At 62.6% G+C, this 13,154-nt stretch overlaps 1 protein-coding gene across 4 annotated transcripts; it reads right to left on the reverse strand.

Annotated features, from left to right (window-relative positions):
* Nucleotides 1-6: 6 nt before the first annotated feature.
* On the reverse strand, nucleotides 7-12,940 carry LOC113408070 (HAUS augmin-like complex subunit 5). Of its 4 annotated transcripts, none has more exons than XM_029913598.1 (19): nucleotides 12,572-12,940; nucleotides 8,174-8,236; nucleotides 7,926-7,958; nucleotides 7,586-7,610; nucleotides 6,873-7,005; nucleotides 6,206-6,365; nucleotides 5,799-5,874; nucleotides 5,231-5,310; nucleotides 5,090-5,150; nucleotides 4,549-4,676; nucleotides 4,212-4,290; nucleotides 3,793-3,938; nucleotides 3,274-3,436; nucleotides 2,786-2,866; nucleotides 2,302-2,447; nucleotides 1,372-1,486; nucleotides 993-1,128; nucleotides 653-785; nucleotides 7-246 (listed from the first exon to the last, which is right to left on the reverse strand). In XM_029913598.1, the coding sequence occupies exons 2-19, from the start codon at nucleotides 8,233-8,235 to the stop codon at nucleotides 111-113; spliced, it is 1,893 nt and encodes a 630-aa protein (XP_029769458.1). In that variant the 5' UTR covers nucleotide 8,236; nucleotides 12,572-12,940; the 3' UTR covers nucleotides 7-110. The 4 variants fall into 4 exon arrangements, with proteins under 4 accessions (XP_029769458.1, XP_029769457.1, XP_029769456.1 ...); XM_029913597.1 differs by lacking the exon at nucleotides 12,572-12,940 and adding an exon at nucleotides 8,805-8,955; XM_029913596.1 differs by lacking the exon at nucleotides 12,572-12,940 and adding an exon at nucleotides 8,805-8,955 and having other exon boundaries at nucleotides 5,090-5,147; nucleotides 8,174-8,287.
* Between the last annotated feature and the right edge of the window lie 214 nt (nucleotides 12,941-13,154).

Here is a 13,154-nt window from a genome sequence, read left to right on the forward strand (position 1 = left end):
ATAGAGATGTGTCCCACCCGCACTCCTTCCCTAACATGGGTGTGGCTACCTACAACTGCACCCCTTTGGGGGTGGGGCTCCCCTAGCCCCTCCCAGGCAGGACGGGGCCATCAGGCCCAGCTGTGCTGCTGCTGCTGCTGCCGCTGGAGGGTCTTGAGGGCCAGGGTCCAGCGCTCCAGCCACTGCTGCAAGGTAAGGCCCAGGCGGTGCTCCGCAGGCAGGGCGAACTGCCCCGGCTGCTCCCACCTGCAGACAGGGAGGGGAAGAGAGCAGGGAGCAGTGAGATGGTCCCTTCCGGCCCCGACCCCCACAGCTCCTCTCCAGCATAGACACCCCCACGTCCACCCTTACCCCCTCGCACACACACACCCTGTCCCCCGATATCCTTCCTCATGGCACATGCCCCCCAGCCTCTCCCTAGGTACGCCCATTCTCCAGAGGCACCAGGCCACCCCCTTCCTTCCCACCCCAACCCAAGCCCCAACCCCCCCGATCAGTCCTTCCTGTGCCCCCACCACTTGGGCAAGCCCCCTTCTTCCTCACAGCCCCCACCCCAGGCAGGGGAGAACCAACCCCCAGCACAGGATGGGCAGAGCCTCCCCCCTCTGGAGAACAAAACATCCCATAAACCAGGTGGGTGGGGCCTCCTCACCAGGCATCGATGGCGGCCTGCACCTCAGGCCAACGCTCGATGCGTTGCCTGCACTGCTCCGTCACCAGCCGGATCCGCGGCCCCAGGGCTCCGGCCTGCTCCCGGTCGTGGTCCCGCAGGGCCTGCACCAGGGCTGGGGGAAGAGACGTCGGTGAGGCCTGGAGGAGTTATGGCTTTGGGGGAGGAGGGGGGGCTGCTGAGCTGCTGGGTGGATGCCATGGTCCTGTCACCCCTCAGGCCGGCTTGTGTGCCAGGAGGGTGCCCCTTGCAGACCCTGGGAAGGGTCCTCAGGCGGGGGGGGCGTCCCCCTGCCCGTCTGGAGCCATGGAGGGGATCTCACCTTGTGCATCAGTCCCCGGGGAGCCCTGGCGCTGCTGCAGGCTGGCCAGTGCCTGGCTCTTGTAGCCCAGCTGGGCACTCAGGGCCAGCAGCTCCTTCTTCAGCTCAGCCATATGGGGCAGGAGGTGCTCCGGGGCCTGGGGCCGAGACAGACAGAGACGGGGGGTGAAGGGAGACACGGCCTTGCACCCGCGCCCCCCCCCCCAAAATCACTCCCCATGGGGCTCTAGGGAGGTTTAATGCAGAATAAACTAGGGGGGTGCTCCTGCCCCACTCCCTCCTCCAGGGCCCCCCATCCCACCAGAAGAGGGTCTCACTCCTGCCCTGTGGGGAGACCTCCCCGCTCCCTGCCCCATTGCTCCACCAAGTGTGCGTCTCACCTTGTAGAGAGGGAAGCCGGAAGCCTGGCACACAGTGAGGAAGGCCCGGTGCTGGGCGAGCGCCGTCCGGCCCAGCCTATGGATGGAGAGCTCATGGGCCGGGACCTGCTGGGACCTGGAGGCGCGGGACGACTGGGTCAGGGCAGCCAAGGATCAGCCCCTGAACCCCCAATCCTCACCAGGCACCCCAGCCCACCTCCCCCCGTGCTCCCCGGGAAGGGCTGCGGGGCCCCGTCGTCACAGCCGCCTGCCAGGGTAGTACAGCATTGGTACCCCCGGGAGAGCAGATACCAGTGCAGAGTATTAATACCTCAGAGAGTATCAATGTTCCTCTCACCGCTATAGGCTACCAATGCTCCTAGAGCATTATCAGCCCAGAAAGTATTAATCCTCCCACCCCAGATGACTGGTACCGATGCTCTCAGAGAATTATTACCCTGGAGGGAGTATTCATGCTCCCACCAGAGTATTAAAGGCCCTGCCCCATTCTCAGGGTATTAGCTCTCCTCCCAGAGAACACCGGGTTTTCATTAGTATTCCCCAGCACCAACGCTCCTGCTTGTCTCGATGCCGCTACCGCAGCATTAACACCACTGCCCAAGTACTGATGCTCCTCGCAGAGGACCGGTGCCCCCAGCATGGGGCAGAGAAGCAAAGTATCAGTACTGCTCTGCGGGCACCTACCCCCTCCAACCTGCAGATCTCAGGGCGGGTCTGAGCCCCGTTTCAATGGGGCACAGGCGGGGGGAGGGGGGACAAGATCCCAAGAATCCTGCATACCCCAAGTCCAGTAGTGGGGGATGGGGGGCACAGCCCTCCATCCAAGGTACTCCCCCCCTAAGGCCAGGGTGCTCCCCCCATATGGGGCACCCCAAGAGGGGACGGGGGGGACAGGGCAGTTCAGACAGAGCGGGGAGGTGGGGGACTCACCCCAGGAGGCTGCGGCGCAGAAGGCAGGGGAGGGCGATGGCCCCCAGCTGCCGGACCTCGCGCTCCACCCCCCCGTGCAGCCGCTGCGACTCCAGCGTCACGTCCTGCTCCGGGCCCAGCAGCTTCCTCTGCACGAAGGCCTGGACCTGAGAGAGAGTGGGGGGAGACCATGCTGGTGCCCCTCAGTCCCAGCCCTGGGCCCCACTCTCCCAGCCCTGCCGGTACCCCTCAGTCCTGCCCCACAGCCCCCTGCCCTCCCAGCCCTGAGACCCACTACCCCAGCCCTGCCAATGCCCCTCAGTCCAGCCCCACAGCCCCCTGCCCTCCCAGCCCTCGGAACCACAGCCCCCTGCCATGCCCCCTCAGTCCCAACCAGCAGCTCCCTGCCATCCAAATCCTGGGGCCCACTCCCGCAGCCCTGCCAGTGCCCCTCAGTCTCGCCCCACAGCCTCCTCCATAGTGCAGGCGGGTGGGGGTGTCTCACCTCGGCCTGGTCCTTGCGGAGCTGGGATTTGATGTAGGAGGTGCCTTTGATCAGCGCCCGGACGTGCTGCTGCTTTTCGCGCTGGGTGGATTGGCGGGCGGGGGGGGGGGGTTCAGTCCTGGGGCTGCTTCGAGACAGTGTCCCTGCTCCCACCGTGCCAGCAAAGCACCCCTATATTCACCCCCGCAATCCGTCCCTTTCCCCCCAGAAGGCACCCCCATCCTCCCACAACTTGTCCACTCCCTCCCTTCCCCCATCATCCCCACACCCCTATATTCCCCCCCAGCATGCACCCCCCCTACTTCCTTCCCCCTAGGCCAGCCATGTACCCTGTGGATCCCCCTCCAAGAACCCCGCACCCATGGGCCCCTTCCCAGCCAACCCCCCCATATCCTAGTGTGTGCCCTATTGCCCCCCTACCCCCCAGGCAGATCCCATGTCCAGAGGTTGCCTTGCTCTAACCCCCAGATTCCCCCCCCCGTACTCACCACCAGGTGGCGGAAGTCCAAGATGCGCTGCCGCTTGCTCTGCAAGGCCTGCAGCTCGGCGTGGCGGGCACTCACCTCCCGCTCCAGCTCCCGGCAGCCCCGGTGCAGCCCATCCCGCAGCCCCGCCAGCCGCACAGCCCGCAGCTCCAGCTCCAGCACTGCCCTGGGGGCCGGGCGGGACAGGCCGGCTCAGAGGGCGGATGGGAACCAGCAGGGGGCGCACTCTGTAGGTCTGGGGGTGGGGGGAACCACATGGGCAGGGAATCTTCCCAGCAGGTGGTCACTGACCGTGCAGGAGGGACCCTGGGTGGTGAGGATGTCTCCCCGGCAGGGGGGTGCTCAGCACAGGGCCCCAACAGCACAGGGGGACCCCATGGAACAGCGTAGTCTCCCCAGCAGGGGGACCCTTGGGGCAGGAAGTCTCCCCAGCAGGGGACGGTCTTCCAGGGGTGGGTGGTCACGAACTGTGCAGGGGTCAGCCGAGGGGGCGGGGTGTCTCCCAAGGCCTGGGGCAGCTACCTGGCGAGGATGGCGCGCTCCGAGCCGTCCGCCAGCAGCCGGTGCATCTCCTGCACAAGGGAGGCCAGCTGGGCCGTGCCGTGCTGCTCCCGGGCCTGTAGGGGGAGCTGTTGCACCCACAGCTCCTCACACCTGCTCCAGCCTTCCTGCAGCCAGGGGGAGGGAGTAGGTAAGGAGGGGCCAGGGGACACTGCCCCCTCCCCCCGCTATATCCCAGCCGGAGATATGGCCCTGAGGTCCTCCCGCAGTCCCTGGGACCCCCCAGCACTGAGATACAGCCCCCTCCCCTGCTATATCCCAGCCCCCGGAACCTCCAGCCCCCAGATGTGCCACCCCTCCCCCCGCACTATATCCTAGCCGTTGGGACTGCCCAGCCCCCAGACGCGGCCCTGCCTGCCCCTCCCCATGTCCCCACTCACATGTATGAGGCCCCGGACCGAGGGCAGGGCTGCTGGCGGCCCCGCCAGGTCTTCCAGGCGGGCGCTCTCGTAGCGGAACCTGCAGGCCAGAGGGGAGAGGTACAGGCCCCCGCACTGGTGCCATGGGTCACTGCAGCACCGCTGGGGTGACAGCCCCCCAGAGCCCTGACTCTGCCCCCTGCAGTACAAACTGCCACCACCAGGGGGCCAAAGCCCCACAGCAGCCCCTCTCCTGAGCTCTGACTCTGCCCCCCCCAAAACAGGCCACCACCACTGGGGGGCGACGGCTCCGTACAGCACCATGCACCCACACTGCCACCCCCTTAGTGGTACCCACTTGAGCGCCTCTACGTCACGGGGAATGTCAATGCGGCTGGTGAGCTCTTGCAACTGCAGGGTGTTCTCCAGGGCCAGGTGCTCCAGGGCTGCCAGGACGTGGTTGGGAGGGTGGGAACCCACGATGTCCTGCGTGGGCAGAGAGGTGGGATGAGCCACAGCGGGGCAGGGACGCTGTACCCTCCATCAGGGCTGGCTCCAATACCCCAGTGCAGTGCTAGGGGGCACTGTGCTGAAGGGAGCAGGGCAGGGGGCTCTCCCTGGGCAGTCAGGGCTGGCCCCGATGCCCCAGCCCGGCACTGGGGGTGCTGTGCTGCAGGGAGCAGGGCGGGGGGATCCCCCCAGCAGTCAGGGCTGCCCCAATGCCCGGCGCTAAGGGGCGCCCAGCTGCCCCTCCCAGAGGTGGCTGCACCTTAGCACCAGGTGAGCTGACCCAGTGCAGTGTTATGTGCAGCTGTTCCCAGCTCAGAAGTGGCTGCATCTCTGCACCATGCAAGCCGTCCCCAGGGTCCCTACCCTATTGCGCCTCCCTCCCCCATTACCTCCACCGTGCTCAACCAGTGCTGGTAGGATGCGTCCAGCAGCTCCTCGCTTGTCCCGCTGCTGAGAGACACACACGGGGGGCGAGTCAGAAACAGAGCGGCGGGGGGGAGGGGAGGGCAGGGGAGCTCGCAGGGTCTTACGGGAGGGCTCCAGACGTGCTGTGCTCGAAGAGCGACTTCAGGAAGTGGAAGCGCAGCTGGCAGGCCGTCCGCACGTCCCGCTGCGGAGAGACGGACAAACACTTGGACGGGTTACCGGGGTGGGGAGGAGACGACGGCTCTCAAGAAAGCTGCAGATCACCAGGAATCACTGGTGGAATCACCAGGATCTACTGGATCCTCCCCCTTTATTGGGATCCAGGCACCAGGCTCAGTGAGATCCCTCAGGATCCCCAAACCTGATTGCCAATGGCCCGACAGACTCCCCCCGGGTACCGGCACCAGGCTCAGTCCGATTCGCTCCTCCTCCCCAACCAAACCCCATCACCAGATCCCACGGTGAGATCACCAGAGCCCCATGCTGGCATTCACAGGGCTCAGATCACCGGGTACCCTGTGTCACTAGATCCTGCCTTGGGATCTCCAGATCCCCTCAAGATCCCAGGACTGGGATCCCCAGATCACCATCCCCAACTAGCACAGGGGAGCAGGATTCCCAAATTCCTCTCCGCCCACCCGGGAATCTACCCACTGTCCCCTCCTCACTCACCAGTACTTCAGGCTCCACGCCAGCAAATCTGAGGTCAGGCACCTTCCCTCCCACCGTCAGCTCCACCTTGGCCTTTCTGCAGAGACCAGAGGAGGCCATGAAAATGGGGTGGGGGAGGGGGGAAGCACAGTTCAGGACATCCCCCGACCCTCACCTCAACCCAGGCCCCATCCCCAGTGGGACTCTGCCATGGAGCAAAGGACCCAGAGAGATGCTACCCAGGATGGGCAGTCCCCTATCCCTAATGCCACACGCCATGGGACCCCCTCCCAAGGAGCAAAGGATTCTGGGAGTTACTACCCAGCAGAGATGTTCACTGGGTAGTGCTTCGGGAGCAAAGGATTCTGGGGGATGTGACCAGGAGCAATGGGGACCCCATGCTAAGGACGGAACCACCCCCCACACACCTGCTGATGTCCTGCAGCTGCTCCAGCCGCCCCCCCAGCTGGGTTACGCTGCCCTGCAGCTGCTGGCGCTCCTTGGCCGTGCGGGCCGCATAGGCCTTGAGCAGCAGGGAGCGGCGCTGGGCGTCGCGGATCCGCTCCTGGGCCGCCTCCAGGGAGATCTCTGTGGGGTGGGAGGAGAAAGAGCATCAGGGAAACTCCACCCCGAGCCCCAGATGCTAACTGCTAGGCCCCACTCCCCTCCCAGAGCTGGGGATAGAACCCAGGAGTCCTGGCTCCCAGCCTCTCCCCCTCCCCTGCTCCCAGACTAGGAGACAGAACCCAGGAATCCTGAGGTGTGAATCCCACAGGCAATTGTCTGGCGAGGGAGCATGGGGGGAAAAAGCAGCAGCCCCATGGGCCACGGGAACCTTGCGGCTGGGGAAGAGACCACGTGGGGCGATGGTGCCCCCAAGGAGGGCAGGGTAGGGGAACAATCCTGCCCCCCACGAAGAAGTGAGGGGAAATGGATCTGGGCTGCAGTGGGACGATCCCATTGTGTGCTGGGGGAGAACAGATGGGAGAACTGGGGTGGACTTTGTGCCCCCCACCCCCACAGTGATGGGCTGGGGTAGAGCGCTGGGAGCACACACTATGCTGGCCCCACAGATCCTTGGGGCTCCCCCCTTACCGTCAGCCATGACCTCGCGCTGGGCCGTCTCCATCTGTAGGTCCAACTGCTGCAGCTCCCCACGCAGGCGGGCCACGCCCTGGGCCAGCTGCCGGCGCCGCTCCTGCTCCGGTTCCGACCTGCTGGGCTTTCCCTGTGAGGAGGGGGAGACACCGACTGGGGGCGGGGCTTCTCCTGGACAGCCCCGCCTCTGAGTGTGCCCCCCATCCACCCACCGCTATAGACCCAGGCATCCTGCTCACCCCACGACAGGGCCCCTGGTCCACCCCACAGCACCCCAATCCCCCGCCCCACTGATCCCACCCTCATTTCCAAGACCAACAGCTCAGCAACAAGGCACCCACTGTCCCCTACCCTATCCCACCCCATAGCACCCCTCTGCATCACAATCCCACCCCAACTGACTTCCCACCCACTGCTCCCACCCTATCCCACCCCGCAGCACCACCTGATCCTCACCTTGCCCTACGACTCCATTCCCTACCCTGATCCACTCTATCCCACCCCACAGCACCCTCATCCCCTTCCCCGCCCCTCCAAATCCAGATTACCATCCCCTACCCACTGCCCCCACCCACCACACCGCACAGCATCACCCAATCCCACCCACAACACTCGTCCCGTCCCATCCCACTGACAGCTCTCACCCACACACCCCTATCCACACCTGCCCCATGCCCCATTCAACCAGCAGTCTCCACGGGCCCCCTCACCTCTGCCTCCTCCAGATGCTGGTACCTGAGGCAAGGCCTGAGTAAAGGAGGCTGAACGTGGAGAGCGACAGAGGCCTGAACGGACAGACGTCAGGGAGAGGTCGGAACCACCAGGCTGTGGGGCTCCAAGGCCAGGAGACAGACGCCAGCCAAGGGTCAACAAGGAAATTAAACCCGCTCCCCACTGCTATAGGGGAACGGGGACACCGGGCTGGATGGGCCCAGGGGCTTGATCTAGGGGGCGGGGACGGGGTGGGACACTGGGCTGGATGGGCCCCTTGGTGAGAAAGTTGCCCATAGTAAGAGGTCCCCAAGGCGGAGGGGGATGAGGAAAGGATACCACAACAAGTTCCCTCGGATCTTCTTCACATTCCTGTGAGGAAAGAGAGAGGGGTGAATCTACTGCAAACAGCAATGGCTCTGGGAGGGGAGTGGGGTCCAGTGGTTAGAGCAGGGGGGACCAGGAGAAAAGCAGAAGGCCCCATGTCCCATTCCCTGCCTCCCTGAGCCAGCCAGTCCCCTGCTGTAGGGCCGGGTGGGAGCCAGCGGCCCTTTGAGGGGAAAGGCCCCACGCCCCATTCCTCTCACCTCTGGTGGTGCACGTGCCGGGTGACGTATCTCCAGATCTCCGCACACTGGCCTGAGCACATCCTGGGGATACAGAGCGACAGCGTCAGCCCAGGGGGACACGACTGGAAACCTCTACAAGGAGCATGGGAGGCCCTCGCTCCAGGGCTGTATATTCCCCCCCCCGCCCCTTTTCCTTCCCTCCCCCCTCCAGGCCTGGCTCATCCGGGTAACCTCACAGGGCTCGGGGGTAACATCTCCGGGGCTGGCAGGCCCTTTTCTGGGGGAGAGCGGGGGGGGGGCTCTGGCCCCACAGCTGGGACATAATGAATGGGGCCAGGTGGGGTGGGGGCCATAGGGCAGGGGGGTTGGCAGAGAGGTCCCGGGGGGGGGTATGATAGGCGGGGGGGGCTGGGGCAGGAAGGGAGGGAGGTACCAAGGAGAGGGGGCAAGGGGGGTCCGAGGAAGGAGCGAGGCCGCCCCCCAAAGCGGGGACCCCGAGGGAGCAGGGAGGGGGCCGGGGGAGGGAGCCGCAGGAGCCCGGGGCGGACAAGGAGGGAAACGGGAACCCGGGGAACAGGAACCGGGGGAAGTCCCGGGGAGCGGGGGAGGAGCCGGGGGGATCCCGCGCTGGGGGGCCCGGGGCTCTCACCGGCGGAAGGCCCCGTCGGGGGGCACCTTCGCGGGGGGCAGCCCCATCTCCTGGGCCGCCCAGAGCTTCAGCTCCAGCGCGGGTCCGCCCCGCTCCATGCCGGGACCCGAACAGCCGGGCGCGCCAGCCGCTGCCGCAAAGCCCGATGGGAGCCGCGGGGCCTGCCGGGAGCTGTAGTCCGGGGGCGGGGCCCGCCGGGAGCTGTAGTCCGGGGGGCGGGGCCGCCGGGGGCTGTAGTTCGGGGGGGGCGGGGCCCGTAGTTCGGGGGGGCGGGACCTGCTGGGAGCTGCAATTTGCATTGTCCCCCATTCCCGTGGGTCACACCATAGGCCCCAAGGTGGCCCCTACGCAATTTGTAACAGCGCCACCTGGAGGCTTCTGGCAGAACAAAGATAAGGGGCAGCTCACGTGCCCTGGAGACTGAATTCCCCCTGGGGTCTTTGCTGAGCCATTCTGTACCCCAGGGGTTCCCAAACTGGGGGTCGTGAGGTTATTCCATGGGGGGGTCGCAAGCTGTCACCTCCAGCATTTATAATAGTATTAAACATAAAAAAGGTGATTTTAATTTCTAAGGGGGGCTGCACTCAAAGGCTTGCTGTGTAAAAGGAGTCACCAATACAAAAGTTTGAGAACCACTGCCCTGGCTTCCCTGCTAATGCCCACCTCCCCTCTAGGGGCAGAGGAGAGCTCTGTCCCCATGGCCTGTTCAGCCTGCCCTGGTTAATACCTCCGGGGTGTTGATTTTGTGCTTCAGACACATGTTTGCTAGGAACAGAGCTGAGATGCTCACAGCTCACTCCACCCAGCTGCCTACCAGGGAAAAGCTCCTGCCCCCTCTCCCCATCTAACCATTCGATCCCACACCCCTCTCCAAGCCAAGCATAGAAACCCAGGAGTCCTGACTCCCAGTCCCCCTGCTCTAACCCACTGGACCCCCACTCTCATCCCAAAGCCAGAGATAGAACCCATAGATCATCGGGCTCAACGGGTAGTGATCAACGGCTCCATGTCTAGTTGGCAGCCGGTTTCAAGTGGAGTGCCCCAAGGGTCAGTCCTGGGGCCAGTTTTGTTCAATATCTTCATTAATGATCTGGAGGATGGCATGGACTGCACCCTCAGCAAGTTTGCAGATGACACTAAACTGGGAGGAGTGGTAGATACGCTGGAGGGTAGGGATAGGATACAGAGGGACCTAGACAAATTAGAGGATTGGGCCAAAAGAAACCTGATGAGGTTCAACAAGGACAAGTGCAGAGTCCTGCACTTAGGATGGAAGAATCCCATGCACTGCTACAGACTAGGGACCGAATGGCTAGGCAGCAGTTCTGCAGAAAAGGACCTAGGGGTTACAGTGAACGAGAAGCTGGATATGAGTCAACAGTGTGCCCTTGTTGCCAAGAAGGCTAACGGCATTTTGGGCTGTATAAATAGGGGCATTGCCAGCAGATCGAGGGACGTGATCATTCCCCTCTATTCGACATTGGTGAGGCCTCATCTGGAGTACTGTGTCCAGTTTTGGGCCTCACACTACAAGAAGGATGTGGAAAAATTGGAAAGAGTCCAGCGGAGGGCAACAAAAATGATTAGGGGGCTGGAGCACATGACTTATGAGGAGAGGCTGAGGGAACTGGGATTGTTTAGTCTGCAGAAGAGAAGAATGAGGGGGGATTTGATAGCTGCTTTCAACTACCTGAAAGGGGGTTCCAAAGAGGATGGATCTAGACTGTTCTCAGTGGTACCAGATGACAGAACGAGGAGTAATGGTCTCAAGTTGCAGTTGGGGAGGTTTAGGTTGGATATTAGGAAAAACTTTTTCACTAGGAGGGTGGTGAAGCACTGGAATGGGTTACCTAGGGAGGTGGTGGAATCTCCTTCCTTAGAGGTTTTTAAGGTCAGGCTTGACAAAGCCCTGGCTGGGATGATTTAGTTGGGAATTGGTCCTGCTTTGAGCAGGGGGTTGGACTAGATGACCTCCTAAGGTCCCTTCCAACCCTGATATTCTATGATTCTATGAAAAGTCCTCATTGCCAGTCCCCCTGCTCTAACCATAAGATCCTACTCCCCTCCCAGAGCGAGGGAGAGAACCCAGGAGTCTGGTTCCCTGTTCCCTGCTCTAACCTGTAGACCCCGCTGTGATGTTCCCCTCTGGTGCTATCCGGACTGGTGGGATCTGCTAGGTCACTCCTATCGTTGCTTCTGGGAGCCAGCCTTACCCTGCTCTGCTGTGAGAACCCCCACTCCTGGGCTGTTCACGCACAGCCTCTGGCCTAAAGCTGCTCCTTGGATTTTGCAACCGAATACACTAGCCAATATCTCCGATCCCAGACACAACCCTAGGAACCTCCATCTTGCAGTGTCCAGTTATGCCTGCTGGTGGTGATGGTGTCTGTAGATGTAGGTAGAAGAGAGAGAGCATGACAAAATGTCTTTTCCTTTTATCATGTTCTTTCTTTCTGCTTGGCTTTGCCCCCCTGCCCCATGAGTCAGGTGAGCATTAACCTCATCGCAGTCCCAAACTAACCAAAGGAAAGGGGGTGACTCACTCGAGGGTCTAACAGATACTTTTGTTGTTGCCCAGGCCAGTGTCCTTTGTTCCTGTGAGGCTGGGCTGGGTTTGTCCCATCCATGCCCTGATGAGGTGTGAACTGACCCTCTGCTCTTGGAGAGTTTTTCCCTGGGCTTGCTTTAAGCCTTGAGGATACATTTTCAGTCTCATAACTGTATACATGAAATTAGAACCTATAACCTTACTGTAATATTACTGTAACAATTACTATAACATCACTATAACAACCATGCTCAGTGCATCATGAGCCTTCCGAAGACACCCAACATGACACACTTTGCATTGGATATCACACAATCGTTTTATAAGGATGAACATGGAGGTGCTGAGTGTTCCCCCGAGGTACAGTGTCACACCTCCCGCCTCCCCAATCTGGCCTTCCCCTGGGTTGCTGGGTGGTGCAGGTAGGGTGACCAGATGTCCCGATTTTATAGGGACAGTCCCGATTTTTGAGTCTTTTTCTTATATAGGCTCCTATTACCCCCCCATCCCCCATCCCGATTTTTCACATTTGCTGTCTGGTCACCCTAGGTGCAGGGGCGGGGCCTCGGGGGAAAGGGCAGGCTGAGGGTGGGGCCTTGGAGGAAGAAGTGGCGCGGGGGCAGGGCTGCCGGGAGAAGCGCTGGTGCAGGGGCAGGGTCCTGGGGAGAAGGGGAAGTGCGAGGGTGGGGCCTCGGGGAAGAGGTGGTGCAGGGGCGGTGCCTCAGGTGAAGGGGCGGGGCGAGGATGGGGTGTCGGAGGAATGGGCAGTGCGAGGACAGGGTGTCGGGGGAAGGGGCAGCATTGGGGTGGGGCCTTGGGGAAAGGGGCGATGTGGGGTGGAAGCTTGGGGAGAAGGGGTGATGCAGGGATGGGACTAGAGAAGGGGCGAAGCGAGGGCGGGGCCTCGGGGGAAGGGGCAGTGCGGGGGTGGGGATTAGGGGGAAACGGGCGGTGAAGGGATAAGGCCTCGGGGGAAGGGGCAGTGCGGGGGTGGGGATTCGGAGGAAGGGGTGGTGCAGGGGCAGGGCCTTGGAGGAATAGGCAGTGCAGGGGCAGGGCCTGGGGGGAGGGGCAGTGCAGGGCAGGGATTCAGGGGAAGGGGCAGAGTGAGGACAGGGCATCGGGGAAAAGGGGCAGGGAGGAACCACCCAGCGAGTCTGCAGGCACAACAGAGGTCTGCCCCACAGAGGGTAAGGAAGGGGAAGAGGACTACACCTACCTCCAGTACCCTATCCCAACAGACCTCCTCCTCTGCCCTTTCTGCTTTCCCTTCCGTGAAGTGCAGACCCTCGGGGCCCTCAGCAAGCACGTTCGGAAAGCCCACAACAAGCTGATCGCCTTCCAGTGTTTCCCCTGCGACCTACCCTTTGAGACTCAAAAGAAATGTAAGTATCATCAAACCACATGCAAGGGACCCCTCATGACAGCGACGGCCAATTCTGCTGAAACCCTGTGGGTCCCAACTCTGACTCCCACCGATGCTCTGGCTTCAGCACGCCAGCCAGTGTCCCCAGAGCCACAAGGCATAAGGGGGGACCAACCGCCAACCGAGGGAAGCACGACCTCCGTCTCGAGGACCGACCAACAGGATGACACCACCAAAAGAGCCAGCCCTGTCTCCAGAATCCCCACGCTGGACCCTGCCGTGAGGGGATTACTGCCTCTCGCAAGTCAGCAACCTCACCAGATGCCTCAGCAACCTCATAGAGACCATCCGGCACAACATGGATGGGAGCCAGGACAGCGCTCCCTGACAGGTAACCTGATACCGCCCTGCCGTAGGAGCAACCAGCGCCGCCCCC

The sequence above is a fragment of the Terrapene carolina genome, unplaced genomic scaffold, assembly GCF_002925995.2.
Source record: "Terrapene carolina triunguis isolate 2854851 unplaced genomic scaffold, T_m_triunguis-2.0 Scaffold736, whole genome shotgun sequence".
Classification (NCBI taxonomy): Eukaryota; Metazoa; Chordata; order Testudines; family Emydidae; genus Terrapene; species Terrapene triunguis.